At 40.4% G+C, this 14,523-nt stretch overlaps 1 protein-coding gene across 2 annotated transcripts in view; it reads left to right on the forward strand.

Moving 5' to 3' along the window:
* Golm2 (golgi membrane protein 2) overlaps window positions 1-14,523 on the forward strand; it is a 78,812-nt gene that overhangs the window by 40,861 nt on the left and 23,428 nt on the right. For both annotated transcript variants that reach the window (XM_075961968.1, XM_075961969.1), the window contains exons 4-8: window positions 1,330-1,420; window positions 5,112-5,253; window positions 6,193-6,273; window positions 11,845-11,943; window positions 13,993-14,163. In XM_075961968.1, the coding sequence (XP_075818083.1) occupies window positions 1,330-1,420; window positions 5,112-5,253; window positions 6,193-6,273; window positions 11,845-11,943; window positions 13,993-14,163 (584 nt within the window). The remainder of the gene's footprint in view (window positions 1-1,329; window positions 1,421-5,111; window positions 5,254-6,192; window positions 6,274-11,844; window positions 11,944-13,992; window positions 14,164-14,523) is intronic.

Below are 14,523 nucleotides of genomic sequence, written 5' to 3' on the forward strand. Positions count from 1 at the left end.
AGAGGACTAACGTCCTCTACCATCCACCTGTGCACCGTGTGCACTCTGCACTCACGTGTCCACAGTAGTTATACAGACAGACATCATACAAATATGTAACAGCAATAGGAATGGTAGAGTAAAATAAATAATTGTAGAATGTTCCATTTTTATTAATTTTTATGTAAGAGATTGTCCCCTCTTAATATTTTACTAGTATATACTCACAAACATACATTCACTAAAAATGTTTTCATAAGTTAGCTGCTGTATAACATAAATAAAAGATTGCTTTCTAAATAATTATGCTAGTTTATAATATGAATATTTTCTCATAGCCCTACCAGTATTGTTTATAGTTTGATTTTAATTCTGGAAATGTAAGCATAAAGCAGTACAAGTATATCCAGATAGGAAGTTTAATTTGCAATAATTATATGAGCATTAATATATGTCTCTGTTTTCATTAAATGCTTGTTTCTATTTGCAACAGTGTCTATTTGTATCCTTTGACTACTTGTCCATCAGAAAGTCACCATTCTTTATCTGTTTTCACTTTTTTCTGATACTGTACTGTTTCTTCCTTCTCTTTATTCCATGCTATAAACTTGTATAATGGTGTTTAAAGTACTATTGCGGGGTATTTTTATACTGTGTAAAGATATATTGCTCTGATTGGTGTAAAGCTGAACGATCAATACCTAGGCAAGAGATATAGGGGGAGTTCTGGGCAGAGAGAAGTAGGAGATAATTGAGGCACACAGGAGACATAGAGGGGAAGCATGAGGTACGAGATGAAAAAGAGGTATTGCCCCATGATAGAGCACAGATCATTTGAAGTTATAAGAACTAGGAACATGCCTGAGCTATGGGCTGAGCTTTCATAATTGGTAAGAGTCTCTGTATTTGGGAGCTGGCTGGCAGGACAGACCAAGATTCCTTACAGAGTACTATTGAACACATTCCTTAGAGGCTCCTAATTCTAGCATTTTTCATCTATTTGTTGAGGGCCAACAGTTTTTTTATACAATATCTTACTCTTGTGATTAAAGTTGGCTCGGCACTTGTTTCTTTATAGGTGTAATTTGTAAAACACTTGAGAAAGGATTGCTTTGTATCTGTCTGATTTCTGGTTTTGTTTCTTGATTTTTTTTTTCCGGTTAATGTTAGCTGTATTCCTTTTCCCCATTAGAGAGTCAACTGTTCTGATTCTGGCTGCATTTCACTGTTTCTCTTTTCTGCTGCTCTCTACTGACCAATGTTTTGTCTTTCTAAACGTATGTGCCAGCTTCTGGACAGACTCGGAGAACTCAGTCCAATGGAGTCTAAAAGAATAACTTTCTAATTTAGTTTTCAGTGTGGACAGCAGATCAAGGAATTAAGAGCACAACATGAAGAAAATATAAAAAAATTAGCAGATCAGTTTTTGCAGGAACAAAAGGTAAATTAAAAATAAATATCTAAACAATACATGTTTTAGTTGTAATATATGTAATTTAGAAGTAGATATGCTTTTGTCATAACACATTAAGTATTCTAGCCTGCTTAAGTTTAAAAAAGGTTGTGTATTAGCTGAGTAGAGTGGGTGTCTAAAAATATCTCAACTTGCTTACTGGCTAGAAATTGAACTTAGGGCCTTGCACATGCTAGGCAAATTACCATTATTATTATTGTTACTATTATTATTGTTATATTGTTGTTGTTAATATTAGATTTTAAGATGAATGGCTTTTTCCTGAAAAGAAAACTTCCTTTTTCTCTCCCTCCTTTTCTTCATCCCTTACTACTTCTTACTTACCTTACTGTGTAGCCCCAGTTGGCCTTGAGCTCCCAATCCCTTTGCCTCAGCATTTCAAGTGATGGGTTACAGATGGATGGCACCGACTCGCAGCTTCAGAAAGCAGAACATAATTGTCACGATTTTTCTTATTAGTCTCTAGTAGTCTGGCACCCTGTCTTAAAACAGAAAGATACAACTAGACACTGCATAACTAAGTTTGGCTTGTATTTTCTTAAAGTACTATGGGTCAGATCTGTGACTTTCCTGTATGCCAAGTATATGTTCTGTTGAGCTACATACCCAACTGGTACATTTTGAGTCAGCAAATTCTATTTATTCATTTTGAGATGAGCTGTCATAAAGGTCATCATAGAAATAGAGGGCACTAGCTGGGCGTGATGGCACATGACTTTAATCCCAGCACTCAGGGAGACAGACACCGGTGATCTCTGTGAGCTCAAGGCCAGCCTGGTCTGCAAAGTGAGTTCCAGTTTGTTAGACAGGAAAACCCTGTCATGAAAAAAACGAGAAAAAAAAGTAAATAGAAATATAGGAAATTTTTCTGAATATCACTAACCATTATGGAATGAGGTTTTTTTTATAGTCTTAGTTGATTAAATGTGGTTTGTATAAAATCTTAGAATTAAAAGTAAAGCATGACTTAATAATGAAAAACATTTCTTTTGTTATTTGGTAACATATAAGGACTAAAAGTCAAGGATATCAGGGTTTTTGTTTGTTTTTCGAGACAGGGTTTCTCTGTAGCTTTGGAGCCTGTCCTAGAACTAACTCTTGTAGACCAGTTTGTCCTCAAACTCACAGAGATTGGGCTGGAGAGATGGCTCAGAGGTTAAGAGAACTGACTGCTGTTCCAGAGGTCCTAAGTTCAATTCCCAGCAACCACATGATGGCTCACACCCATCTATAATGAGATCTGGTGCCCAGAACACTATATATGTAAAATAAATAAATTTAAAAAAAAAACTCACAAGAGATTGACCTTCCTCTGGGTGCTGGGATTAAAGGCATGCACCACCACCACCACCAGCCAACTAGTCTACAGTGCAAGTTCCAGAACAGGCTCCAAAGCTACGCAGAGAAACCCTGGGGGGCGGGGGCGTTGGGGGGAGAAGAAGAAAAAAAGAAAACACTTCCGTCAGATTACTTGTAGGTACTCTATAGTGCATTTTCTTAGTTAATGATTGATGTGGGAGGGCCTAGCTCACAAGGGCAAACCTTGGCAAGTGGTCCTGGATGAGATCAGGTTTTTTTTTCTTTGTTTTTCCTCAGTTTTTCAGTGGGAATATTGAGGGTATTGCATCTTTCTCACAACTTTCCAGTCTACAGATGAAAACAGTTGCTGTTGTCTGCCTCTACTTTGAAGAGTGTGAGAATGGGCTAGTGGAAGAAGGCAGGCTTGAGTGGTCAGCCATTGTGTGGTCACTGAGTGTAGTTAGAAGATAGTATTGATACCCTGGAAGTGTAGAGGAGTGTAATGGGATGTGAACGGAAGGAGAAAGGCTTGCTGTGGTGCTGTGTCATTTATTGCAAGCTTTTATTAGTTTTTGTCAAGTTTTATTAGTTTTGTTGTTTTGACAGAAATAACTGACAAAAGAAATAGGGTTGAAAATTTAAAAGAATACTATTTCATGATGTGGAGATAATACTAAAAATTCACTGTGTTCATAAGTAAATTTTTATGTTTTTGTGATATAAGGACAGAAAGTCTAGACAGACCAGAGAAGCAGAGAAGAATAAGAAGACTTGAAAACTAAAACACCTTGTAGGAGAGAGAGAGAGAGAGAGAGAGAGAGAGAGAGAGAGAGAGAGAGAGAGAGAGAGAGACAGAGAGAGAGACACAGAGAGAGACACAGAGAGAGACAGAGTTAGAGAGTTAGATCTGGAATAGAAAAGCAAGACATGGTGGGAAAACTGGTTTAAAAAAATCTACATGAGCCGGGCGGTGATGGCGCACGCCTTTAATCCCAGCACTCGGGAGGCAGAGGCAGGCGGATCTTTGTGAGTTCGAGGCCAGCCTAGTCTAGAAGAGCTAGTTCCAGGACAGGAACCAAAAAAAAAGCTACGGAGAAACCCTGTCTCGAAAATAAAAAAAAAAAAAATCTACATGAAGTCTAAAAGTTTAGTTAATAATAATAATAATAATTTTATCTTTTTCTTTTGCCTTTTTTTCTTGTGTGACTCAGACTGGTCCTAAATTCCCAATGTAGCCAACAGTGGCATTGAATTTATGATTTTCTTGCCTTTATCGCCTGTGTGCTGGTATTACAGATGTCTGCTATCCTACCCGGCTTATGCAGTTCGGGGTATCCAACCCAGCGTTTTATGGATGGTAGGAAAGCAATCTACCAATGGAGCCACACCTCCAGCCCAGTTATACTGTTGTCTTTATTTTACAGGTCTATCATGGTAATATCTGTTTTAACATTAGGAGAAACTGAATGAAGAACAATTCATTTTCTATAAATTAAAATTATTTCATGCTGGGTGGTGGTGGCACATGCCTTTATTCCCAGTACTTGTGAAGCAGAGGCATGCAGATATGGGCTTCAGAGCAAGTTATAGGACAGCAAACACTACACAGAGAAACCTTGTCTCTAAAAACCAAAAATAAATAAATAAATAAATTTCATAATAAAAACTTTCCTTAAAAACAATGAGGAGTCCCCTCACTAAATCACCAAACACTGTTTTAAGAAAGTTGTCTTGGGGCTGGAGAAATAGCTTAGCAGTTAAGGGCACTGGCTGCTCTTCCACAGGTCCTGACTTCAATACCTAGCAACGACATGGTGGCTCACAAGCACCCATAATGAGATCTGGTGCCCTCTTCTGGCCTGCAAGCACACATGCAGGCAGAATACTATATGCATAATGGAGGGGAATGGATAGATAGATAGATAGATAGATAGATAGATAGATAGATAGATAGATAGATAGATAGATAGATAGATAGATAAGAGGCAGCTGGCCTGGTCTATCTTATCTAGGAAGTCCTAAACAGCATAAACTATAACCTTGTGTCTCAAAAGAAGAAAGGGAGGAGGTGGAAACAGACTATTCAAAAGGTGATGACATTAGAAGGAAAATAACTTTTTAAACTTGTTTTTGTTTTTTAAAATATTTTTGTAGCCCTTAAATGGTTTAGTAGGTAAGGGCACTTGTCAATAAGCCTGATGACCTGAGTTGATCCCCATTCCCACATAGTGGAAGGAAAGAAATGACTTATACAAGTTGTCCTTAGACTTCTATGTGCCTGGCACCACGTGTGCATGCAACACAAATTAATAATAATTCACAACTGAAAATACTGTTACTAAATCTTTATCTTTGGCAGGAGACCCACAAGAGTCAATCAAATGATGGAAAAGAATTGGGTATAAATGATCATGTAGCCCCTAAAAATATTCCAAATATGGCTGAAAATGATGCAAATAAGAATGAAGAACCCTCAAGCAATCATATTCCACATGGGAAAGGTAATATTATTGTTTTATGTTGATAGTATACTGACTATTTCTTCCTGTTTTGAAGTATGTTCAGTCATTAAAAGTGTTTGATTTTAGTTTTGAGATGATTTAGTGTCTGTATTGTTTAAAATTTTTTCCTTTGATCGAAGAGTAAAAAGTAAGATATTTTAGTTTAAAGTGTTCCTGGGCAGTAGTAGTACACCCTTTTAATCCCAGCACTCAGGAGGCGAGTTCCAGTACAGCCAAGACTACATGGAGAAACCTGTCTCAAAAAAAAAAAAAACTGTATCAGGGCCAGGGAGTTGGCTCAGATGGTAAAAGTACTAGCTATGCAAGTATGGCAACCAGAGTTCAGTTCCTCAAATCTACATTAAAAACTTGATTATAGGGCTGAAGAGATGGCTCAGAGGTTAAGAGCACTTACTATTGCTCTTCCAGAGGTCCTGAGTTCAATTCCCAGCAACCACATGGTGGTTTACAACTATGTGTAATCAGATCTGGTGCCCTCTTCTGGCCTACAGGCATACATGCAGGCCAGAATGTTGAATACATAATAAATAAATAAATCTAAAAAAAAACAAAACTTGATTATAGTGGCATACCTTTGCAATCTCAGAATTCCTGCGATGAGGTGGGAGCTAGAGACAGATTTTTCTGGAAGTACTCAGGTTCACTAGCCTGGTGAATGCAGCACAGCAGTACACAGAAGAGACCCCACCTCAGGAGTGGGCAGAAAGCACCTACTCCTTCCTACTGCCACACGTGCACAGACACACTCTGAGGAAAGTATGTGTTTTTTAAAATTAAAAGCAAAACAAAACTAAGTTCTAAAAACAGTTGTTCAGTTGTAACCTGTGACTTTAGAAACTGGTCTTTACTTTCCTTCAAAACTTTCTCAATTTATATAAACATAAAACATAATTGTATCATATTTTGTTACTTGGGCAGAACAAGCTAAACGAATTGGTGATGCAGGGATGCCTGGAGTAGAAGAGAATGATCTAGCAAAAGTAGATGATCTTCCTGCTGGTAAGTGAAAGTTGGGAGCCATTCTGTTGTAAGAGCTGCGGGCTGCGTTCAGCCGCCCCAGCTCCTGGTCGCCTGGCTAGCTTATGCCCCAAAATAACAACACACAAACTGTATTCTTTTAAACACTGCTTGGCTCATTATATCTATCCTCTTCTCAGCTAACTCTCGCACCTGGACTAGCCCCTTTCTAATAATGTGTGTAGCACCCCAAGGTGTGCTTACTGGGAAGATTCTAGCCTACGTCCATCCTGGGTCGGAGCTGTATCATGTCTGCCCAGGAGAGGGGAGCATGGCCTCTGAGCTCACTTCCTCTTTCTCCCAGCATTCTGTTCTGTTTACTCCTCCCACCTATGTTTTAACCTATGAGGCCAAGCAGTTTCTTTATTACTTAACCAATGACCTTCCTCCATCAGATGGCTCTTTTGTTTTTGTTTTTCGAGACAGGGTTTCTCTGTGGCTTGTGGAGCCTGTCCTGGAACTAGCTTTTGTAGACCAGGCTGGCCTCGAACTCACAGAGATCCTCCTGCCTCTGCCTCCTGAGTGCTGGGATTAAAGGCGTGCGCCACCACCACCCGGCTGGATGGCTCTTTTTGAACATTCATGTGAACAGTAGCTTCTGTCATGATACCATCATGTTCATATTAACTTTCTATTGATGTGGGATTCCCCTCTGTATGCTGTGAATATGTTTTATTACCATTTGGTTAATAAACTGCTTTGGCCTATGGCAGAGCAGAATATAGCTAGGTAGAAAAAACTAAACAATGCAGGGAGACAGAAGGCACAGTCAGGCAGATACCATGTAGCTACCAAAGAAACAGGATGTGAGGTAACAAACCACAAGCCTCATGGTAAGATATAAAATAATAGAAATGGGTTAATTTAAGATGTAAGAGTTAGTTAATAATAAGCCTTAGCTAATAGATCAAAGAGTATGTAATTAATATTAAGCCTATGTGTGTTTCTTTGGGACTAAATCGTTGCAGGACGAGGCAGGCCAGAAACCTCCATCTACATTCTGTGTTGTAGATTGTAGGTGATTTGCCTGTATTTGCTGGCCCAAATAGGAAAGGATGTATTCAAGCTGGGCTTCGTGGGGCACGTCTTTAATCTTAGCACTCAGAAGGCAGAGTCAGGCAGATTATACATTCAGGGCCAGCCTGGTCTACAGAGTGAATTCTAGCACAGTCAGGACTGTTACACAGAGAAACTGTGTCACAAAACAATCAAAAAAGTGAAGTATTCAATTTCATTTCGATCTTCAATGTCAGAATATAGGACTCTTGTCCCCTAACCACAAGGGAAAGCTGGTTCTGTATCCAGTAAAAATACAAAATAGGATCATATACCATCAAATTTCCCACACAGTCTTTGAGAAATAAACTGTACCAGTATTCATAGGTAGGAGTTTCTATTTTTCGTCCCCTCTTGTTTCCTTTCTTCTTGGTTTTCTTGTCAGCTGTCTACTTTCCTGTCATGTTTTTTTGGCGTTTGTTTGGTTAGTTTGGTTTGGTTTGGTTTGGTTTTTGGTTTTTCAAGACAGGGTTTCTCTGTGTTGCTTTGGAGCCTGTCCTAGAACTAGCTCTTGTAGACCAGGCTGGCATTGAACTCACCACCGCCTTGGGGTGTGTGTGTGTGTGTGTGTTTTGCCAAGGGATATATTGGAGTGATCAGTGATGTTCGAAAAAATTACCCAAGCTGGGCTGGTGATGACACACGCCTTTAATACCAGCACTCAGGGAGGCAGAGGCAGGAAGCAGGCAGATCTCTGTGAAGTAAGGCCAGTCTGGTCTAGAGAATGGGTTCTAGGACAGCCAAATATACAAAGAGAAACCCTGTCTCAAGAAAACAAGCAAACAATAATCTTTCCTTGTTGGCTTTCATATCTCTCTCTTTTTCTTTCTCTCGCTCTCGCTCTCAGACTCGCTCTGTAGCCTAGGCTGGCTTTGAATTCATAGCAGTTTGCCTCCTTTACTCTAGAATCGACCACCCTGCTGGCCTTCATTTCTTAAAAGACAAGAAATTTTTAACTCTTAAGTTCCTTCTTGTTGATAAAGCTCTATGTACAAATAACATTTTTCACCTTAAAAATAAAATTTCAGTGAGTGGAGAGATGGTTCAGTGGTTAAGAATATTTACTTCTCTTGTAAAGCATTTGGCTTCAACCCCAGCAACCCACATGGCAATGCACAATCATCAGCAGCTTCAGGTCCAGGGAAATGACTCCTTCTGACCTCCGCAGGCTCCTCCAGCATGCACATGGTAGACATACATATACTCAGACACACACATACACATAAAATTAAAATGAGTATTTAAGAGATACAAAACAAAAATTCTAGAGCCAAGCATGGTAGCTCATGCATGTAATCTCAGCACAAGGTCAGGAGTTATAGCAACATAATTTGCCTGGACTGAAGAATGAATTCCAAGCCCAAGTAAGCTACAGTGTGAGGTCCTGTCATATATAAATAAATAAAACTCAAGTTTTATTTTGTTTTAATTGAGAATTCCACATGATGGCTCACTGGGTAAAGGCACCTCCCACCATAGATGATTATCACAGTTAATCCCTACCTCCTACCACTACTGCACAAATAGGTAAATACAAATGTAATAAAAATTTTTGAGCAACTAGGATACCTTATTCTTTTTTTATTTTTATTGAGTTTTACATTTTTCTCTGCTCCCCTCTCTGCCTTTCCTCCTCCCCTCCCTCCTTCAACCTTCCCTCAAGGTTAAGCTTTTGTTAGATTTAATGTTTTCTTTAGCTGATGAGTCTATTTCCTCTATTGTATCTTCAGCGCTTGAGATTCTTTCTTCCATTTCTTGTATTCTGCTGTTCATGTTTGCATTTGTGGTTCCTGATCTTTTTCTCATGATTATTTTTCTATAATTCCTTCGGCTTGTGTTTTCTTTATTGTTTCTATCTCAGTTTTCAAGTCCTGAATAGTTTCTTTTATATGTTTGAGCTCTTTTTCTTGGTTTTCTTTAAGTGATTTGCTGGTATCTTCCAATTTTTTGTTTGTTTTATCTTCCATTTCTTTAAGGGGATTTCTCATTTTATCTTTAAGAATTTCAAACATTCTCTTGGGGTTATTTTTTAGATCATTTTCTTCTGGCTCATCCATATTTGGTTGTTCAGGTCTGCTTTTGTAGGTCTTTAGGTTTTACTGGTCTTGTGTTGCTCTTTGTGGTGTAGCATGTGATCTTACCTTTTCTACTCATCTTTTCCTAATAGGTATGGTTGGGGCTGTCTGAGATTCTGTTGAATAGTCTTCTAGGTGCCAGTGAATCCAAAGATGGTTGCTCCTCGTGGTACAGTCAGTGTTATAGTTCTACTTACCCCATTGGTTACTCCTGTTCCTGGAGATAGCTCCTGTGCTTTGGTCTGCTCCCTTGGAGTTTGCTGTCTCAGGCCTACTTTGGCCTAAGCTGCTGGCTTTGATATGTTTCTGTAAATCCTGGTCTGGATCTCCTCTGCAGAAGTCCCTGGTTTGGAGTTGGACCTGTTCTGGTAGAGATCCCTGACTCTGGATCTGGTCGTTGGCTCAGTCCTGATCCAACAGTGTTCCGGGACTGGGTTGGCTCCCAGGGCTGGATTTGTTCCTGGCTTTCTGCTCCCCGGTGGAGCTTACCTTATTCTTAATATTTTACCTAATCTGCAAAGTACAAATTTTTGCTTGTACTTATTTATATAAAAAGATCTCATGGTTGTGAGCCATTATATGTCAAGATATTAACTTGTTTGTTTATTCATAAAATCTTGGCTGAGTGCCTATTATTTGCCAGGAACTGTTAGGTATGGTCAGCTAGGCAGTGGTGGCACACCCTTTAATCCCAGCACTAGGAAGGCAGAAGTGGATCTCTGAGTTCAAGGCCAGCCTGAACAGGACCTTCTCAGAAAACCAAAAAGAGAGGGAAGCAGAAGGGAAGGGGGGGAGGGAAAAGGAGGAATGAGAGGAGAGGGGAGAGAAAGAGAGAATATGGTAGTCAGCAAGACAGAATAGAGAGTACTGTATATCAATGATCATAGAAAGAGGAAAACAAAAATGGCCATCAGCACCCACTGTGGAACTCTAAGGAGCCTGAGAGGTTCTGAGCGGTGACACAGCAGCAGAAAAAGGAGTCTGCAGAGCCTGAAGTAGCTCTGGAACAACTTCAAAAAAAAAAGAAAAGAAAAGATGCCAGGCGGTGGTGGTGCACGTCTTTAATCCCAGCACTCGGGAGGCAGAGGCAGGCGGATCTCTGTGAGTTCGAGGCCAGCCTGGTCTACAAGAGCTAGTTCCAGGACCGGAACCAAAAGCTACAGAAAAACCCTGTATCGAAAAATTCAAAAAAAAAAAAAAAGAAAAGAAAGAAAAGAAAAGAAAACACAGTCTTATGGGTGGTAAGAAAGATAATGGGGCAGAACCAAACATGGCACTTGGCTGCCACAGCTCAGCTAGTAGCCTGCAAGCACAAAGCTCGTGTTCCATGAGCCTTAACGCTGCCAGCACCTATGACAGCGAGATGCAGTAGCCTGGGGCTCCCACAGAAACAGGTTATTACTAGGGCTGGGCTGGCCACCGAGGCTGCTGCCTATGCTGCCTGCCCTGCTGGGAGATGGAGAGCACAGGTGGGGAAAATGGAGGAATGTACCTGTGAGTGCACGTTGGAGAGAGGCAGAACTAGAGATGCAGTGGAGGTGACGGGTGTGAGAGAAGGCTGCAAAGGCTGTGGTGGATGGCGGGGGGGGGGGGGGGGAGGGGGGTGTTCTTGGTGAATAGGGCTGATAAGGTGATGTGGGTATCCTGGAGCTTGAACAGACTCAGACCCCGAACTTGCTCACCACCTGCATGATCATCCTGGTTCTGAGCAATGAAGATGCCCAAGATGAAGCATAGTTCATTTATTGGATTGAACCTCCTTGAAAGACCTCTATGGTCCATGCTACCCCTGGAGGCCACATTGGTATCCCTTGGGGTTCAGGTTGTTGTCCCCGGTCCTGCAGCAGCCAGGGGCTATGTTGATGTACTGGCCTGTGTTACCACCAAAGTCCATGCAGATGTTCGTGACCTGTGCCACTGAGCCATGTTGATGTTAGTGGACTGTGCTGGCACCAAGGGCCAAGCTGATGTGAGTGGCCTGTGCAGCCACTGAGGCAGGCCATGTTGATATCCATGGTCTGTGCTGTCTTTTACCAGGAGCCATGTCTGGGTCCATGGTCCTGCTGCAGCCTGGGCCATGTTGATGTCCCTGACTCCTACAAGAGTTATTTGCCGAAGATGAGAATTACAAAATTAAGATAAGCTGGAACTGGAGAGATGGTTCAGTGGTTAAGAACACTGACTGCTCTTCCAGAAAACCTAGGTTCAATTCCCAGCACCCACATGACCACTCACAACTGTCTGTAACTCCAGTTCCAGGGTATCTGACACCAATGCACATAAAATAAAATAAATAAATAATTTCTTTAAATTAGAGTAAGCATCATAGAATTACTGCGATGTAAAATTGATTCACGATGTTTAGCTTTTAGAAATCACAGTATTCATGGGAATAATGATAGTCTTTTTGTTTTTTTTGTAGCTTTAAAGAAGCCCCCTGTGTTAGCTTCTCCACATGAAAATCATCAAACAATTTCCCATCTTCCAACTGGACAACCTCTCTCACCTAACATGGCTCCAGGTATAAAGTCTCACTTAGCATTTCCTTGAGAACCAACTTACTGTTCAACTGTTACTGTAGAATAAGTAGAACATGTCATTTAGAAGCATGGTGAAGTAGTATTTGTTCTTGAAATTATTATTTTTAATGATTGGTAAAGTTCAGGGAGAAATAATTATCTAAAACTGTACTGGGAAGGCAGAGGCAGGTGGACCTCTGTGAGTTTGAGGTCAGCCTGGTCCACAGAGCTAGGTTCAGGATAGCGAAGGCTGCACAAAGAAACCTTGTCTTAAATGATTAAAAAAAAAATCATCCTCTAGTAGTTTAAGACCATCCTGAGCCACATGAGACCATATCCAAAAAATAAGCAAAATCTTGCTAGATGGTTCAGGAGGTGAAGGCCCTTGCACCAAGCCTGGCAACCTGAGTTTGGTCCCTGAATCCATATGGTAGAAGGAGAGAATCAACTCCCAAAAGTTGTAAGTTGTCCTCCAATCCATACACATGTTTGCATGCTAACATTTGTATACACAAGCGCGCATGCGCGCGCGCACACACACACAAGTAAATAAATAAATTTATTAAAAGTTGGATTTTAAGCTGGGCAGTGGTGGTGCATGCCTTTAATCCTAGCACTCGGGAGGCAGAGGCAGGCAGATCTCTATGAGTTTGAGGGCAGCCTGGTCTACAAAAGCTGGTTCTAGAATAGGCTTCTTGTCTTGAAAAACAAAACAAAACAAAACAAATTAGGTTCTAAAGTGGGTGTGATGACGCATACCTGTAATGCAGATGGCTCATTCCAGCACTCAAAAGGTTGAGGCAGATCATCTGAAACTCAAGGCCAGCCTGAGCTTCTTGTAGGGAGACCTTATCTCAACAATCAAACAAAAAATGTTGAGTAGTGTGGTTGTGTTAATCACTGTTCTCTCCTAGTGAAAAGACACCATGACCTTGGCAGCTCTTACAAAAGAGAACATTTAATTGGGGCTGGCTTACAGTTCAAAGGTTTAGTCCCTCGTCCTCTTGGTGGAAGCATGGTAACATTGTAGGCAGACATGGTGCTAGAGTCCTCATCTGCAGGCAAGAGCAAGGGTGGAGCCACTGGGCCTGGCTTGGACTTTTGAAACCTCTAAGCCTACCCCACAGTGACATACTTCCTCCAACAAGGCTATACCTACTTCAAAAAAGCCACAAGTCCTAATCATATCAAGTAGTACCACTCGCTAATGACCAAATATTTAAATCTATGAGCTTGTGGAGATCATTCTTATTCAAACCACCACAGTGGTGGCCCACGCCTGTAATCTCAGAACTTGGGAGGTAGAGACAGGAGGACCAGAAATTCAAGATCATCATTGTTACTGTTCTATTGCTCTAAAGAGACACCATGACCAATGCAACTCTTATTTAAACAAACAAACAAACAGTTAATTGAAGCCTTGTTTGCAGTCTTAGTCTATAAATATCATGGCAGGAAGCATGGCAGCATGTAGGCAGACATGGGGCTAAGAGCTTACATTCTGATCCACAGGCAGCAGATAGAGAGCCTGAGACTGCTGTGGACTTTTGAAACCTCAAAACTCACCCCAGTGACACATTTCCTCCAACAAGGCCGTATCTCCTAATCCTTTCAAACAGTTCCACTCCCAAATATATGATCAGGTGGGAGCCATTCTTATCCAAAGAAATTATTAGACGAAAGTATTAGAAGATAACAGTTATGATTCATTGTATAGATGAAGATGACAGAGTTTTAAGGTGTTGAAACCCTGGTAGTTCCTAGAGATTTCTAGCAGCTGTTTAGAGTTTAGAGCATGGAGGAGAAATGAGTGTCATTTCTTCTGTGTAGAAACACACAGACGAAAAAGTTGAGTAGGCTTGTAGTCAGTGGTAGAGATGCTTAACCACAGAGAAGGTGGCATTTGATAAACTAGTAAAGCTTAATAGCAAACCAACTCTATGACCTCCCAAGGTCAGATGGTCATGGGATTTTGCTTTTCTAAAGCAAGTCACATTAAATTGTTCTCTTAAAGAATTACGTTCTTTTAATTTGATGTGTTTCTTCCACAGGTTCACAACTAAACCAGAATGAAAATCCTGGTACTTCCAAACAGAACCCTTCAAATCCTCTTCAGCACCTAATTCCAGGCTCAAACCTGGAGCGGGAACCCAGAATTCAACCAGATACACTAAAGCAGGCCACCAGGGACAGAGTCAGTGATTTCCACAAATTGAAGCAAAGTAAGAATCAATTGACGAATACTATGTTAACAGAAGTTTTTTAAATACAGTGAACTTGTTTCCGAGACTCAGTTACGGTCTCGTTGTTATGCTCTAACAAATATGTAAAGAGAAAGTATGGTTAAATTTTAAAGAAAAATAGGTTTTAAATGGATAGAAACTAGTCTAAGAAAATTATAAAGTCTTATCACAGTCACGATTATTAATAAATGTCAGGTGAGTTGATTTCTATATATATACTTAGTTCTTTGCATTTAAACTTTTTTTGAGAAATAAGGAAAATTCATTTTGGGAGTCTAATGATTGAAAACTTTGACTAGGAGGGGCAGAAAGTAGTTTTGAAAAGTGGCGTATTCTGGG

Source organism: Microtus pennsylvanicus, chromosome 2 (genome assembly GCF_037038515.1).
Source record: "Microtus pennsylvanicus isolate mMicPen1 chromosome 2, mMicPen1.hap1, whole genome shotgun sequence".
Classification (NCBI taxonomy): domain Eukaryota; kingdom Metazoa; phylum Chordata; class Mammalia; order Rodentia; family Cricetidae; genus Microtus; species Microtus pennsylvanicus.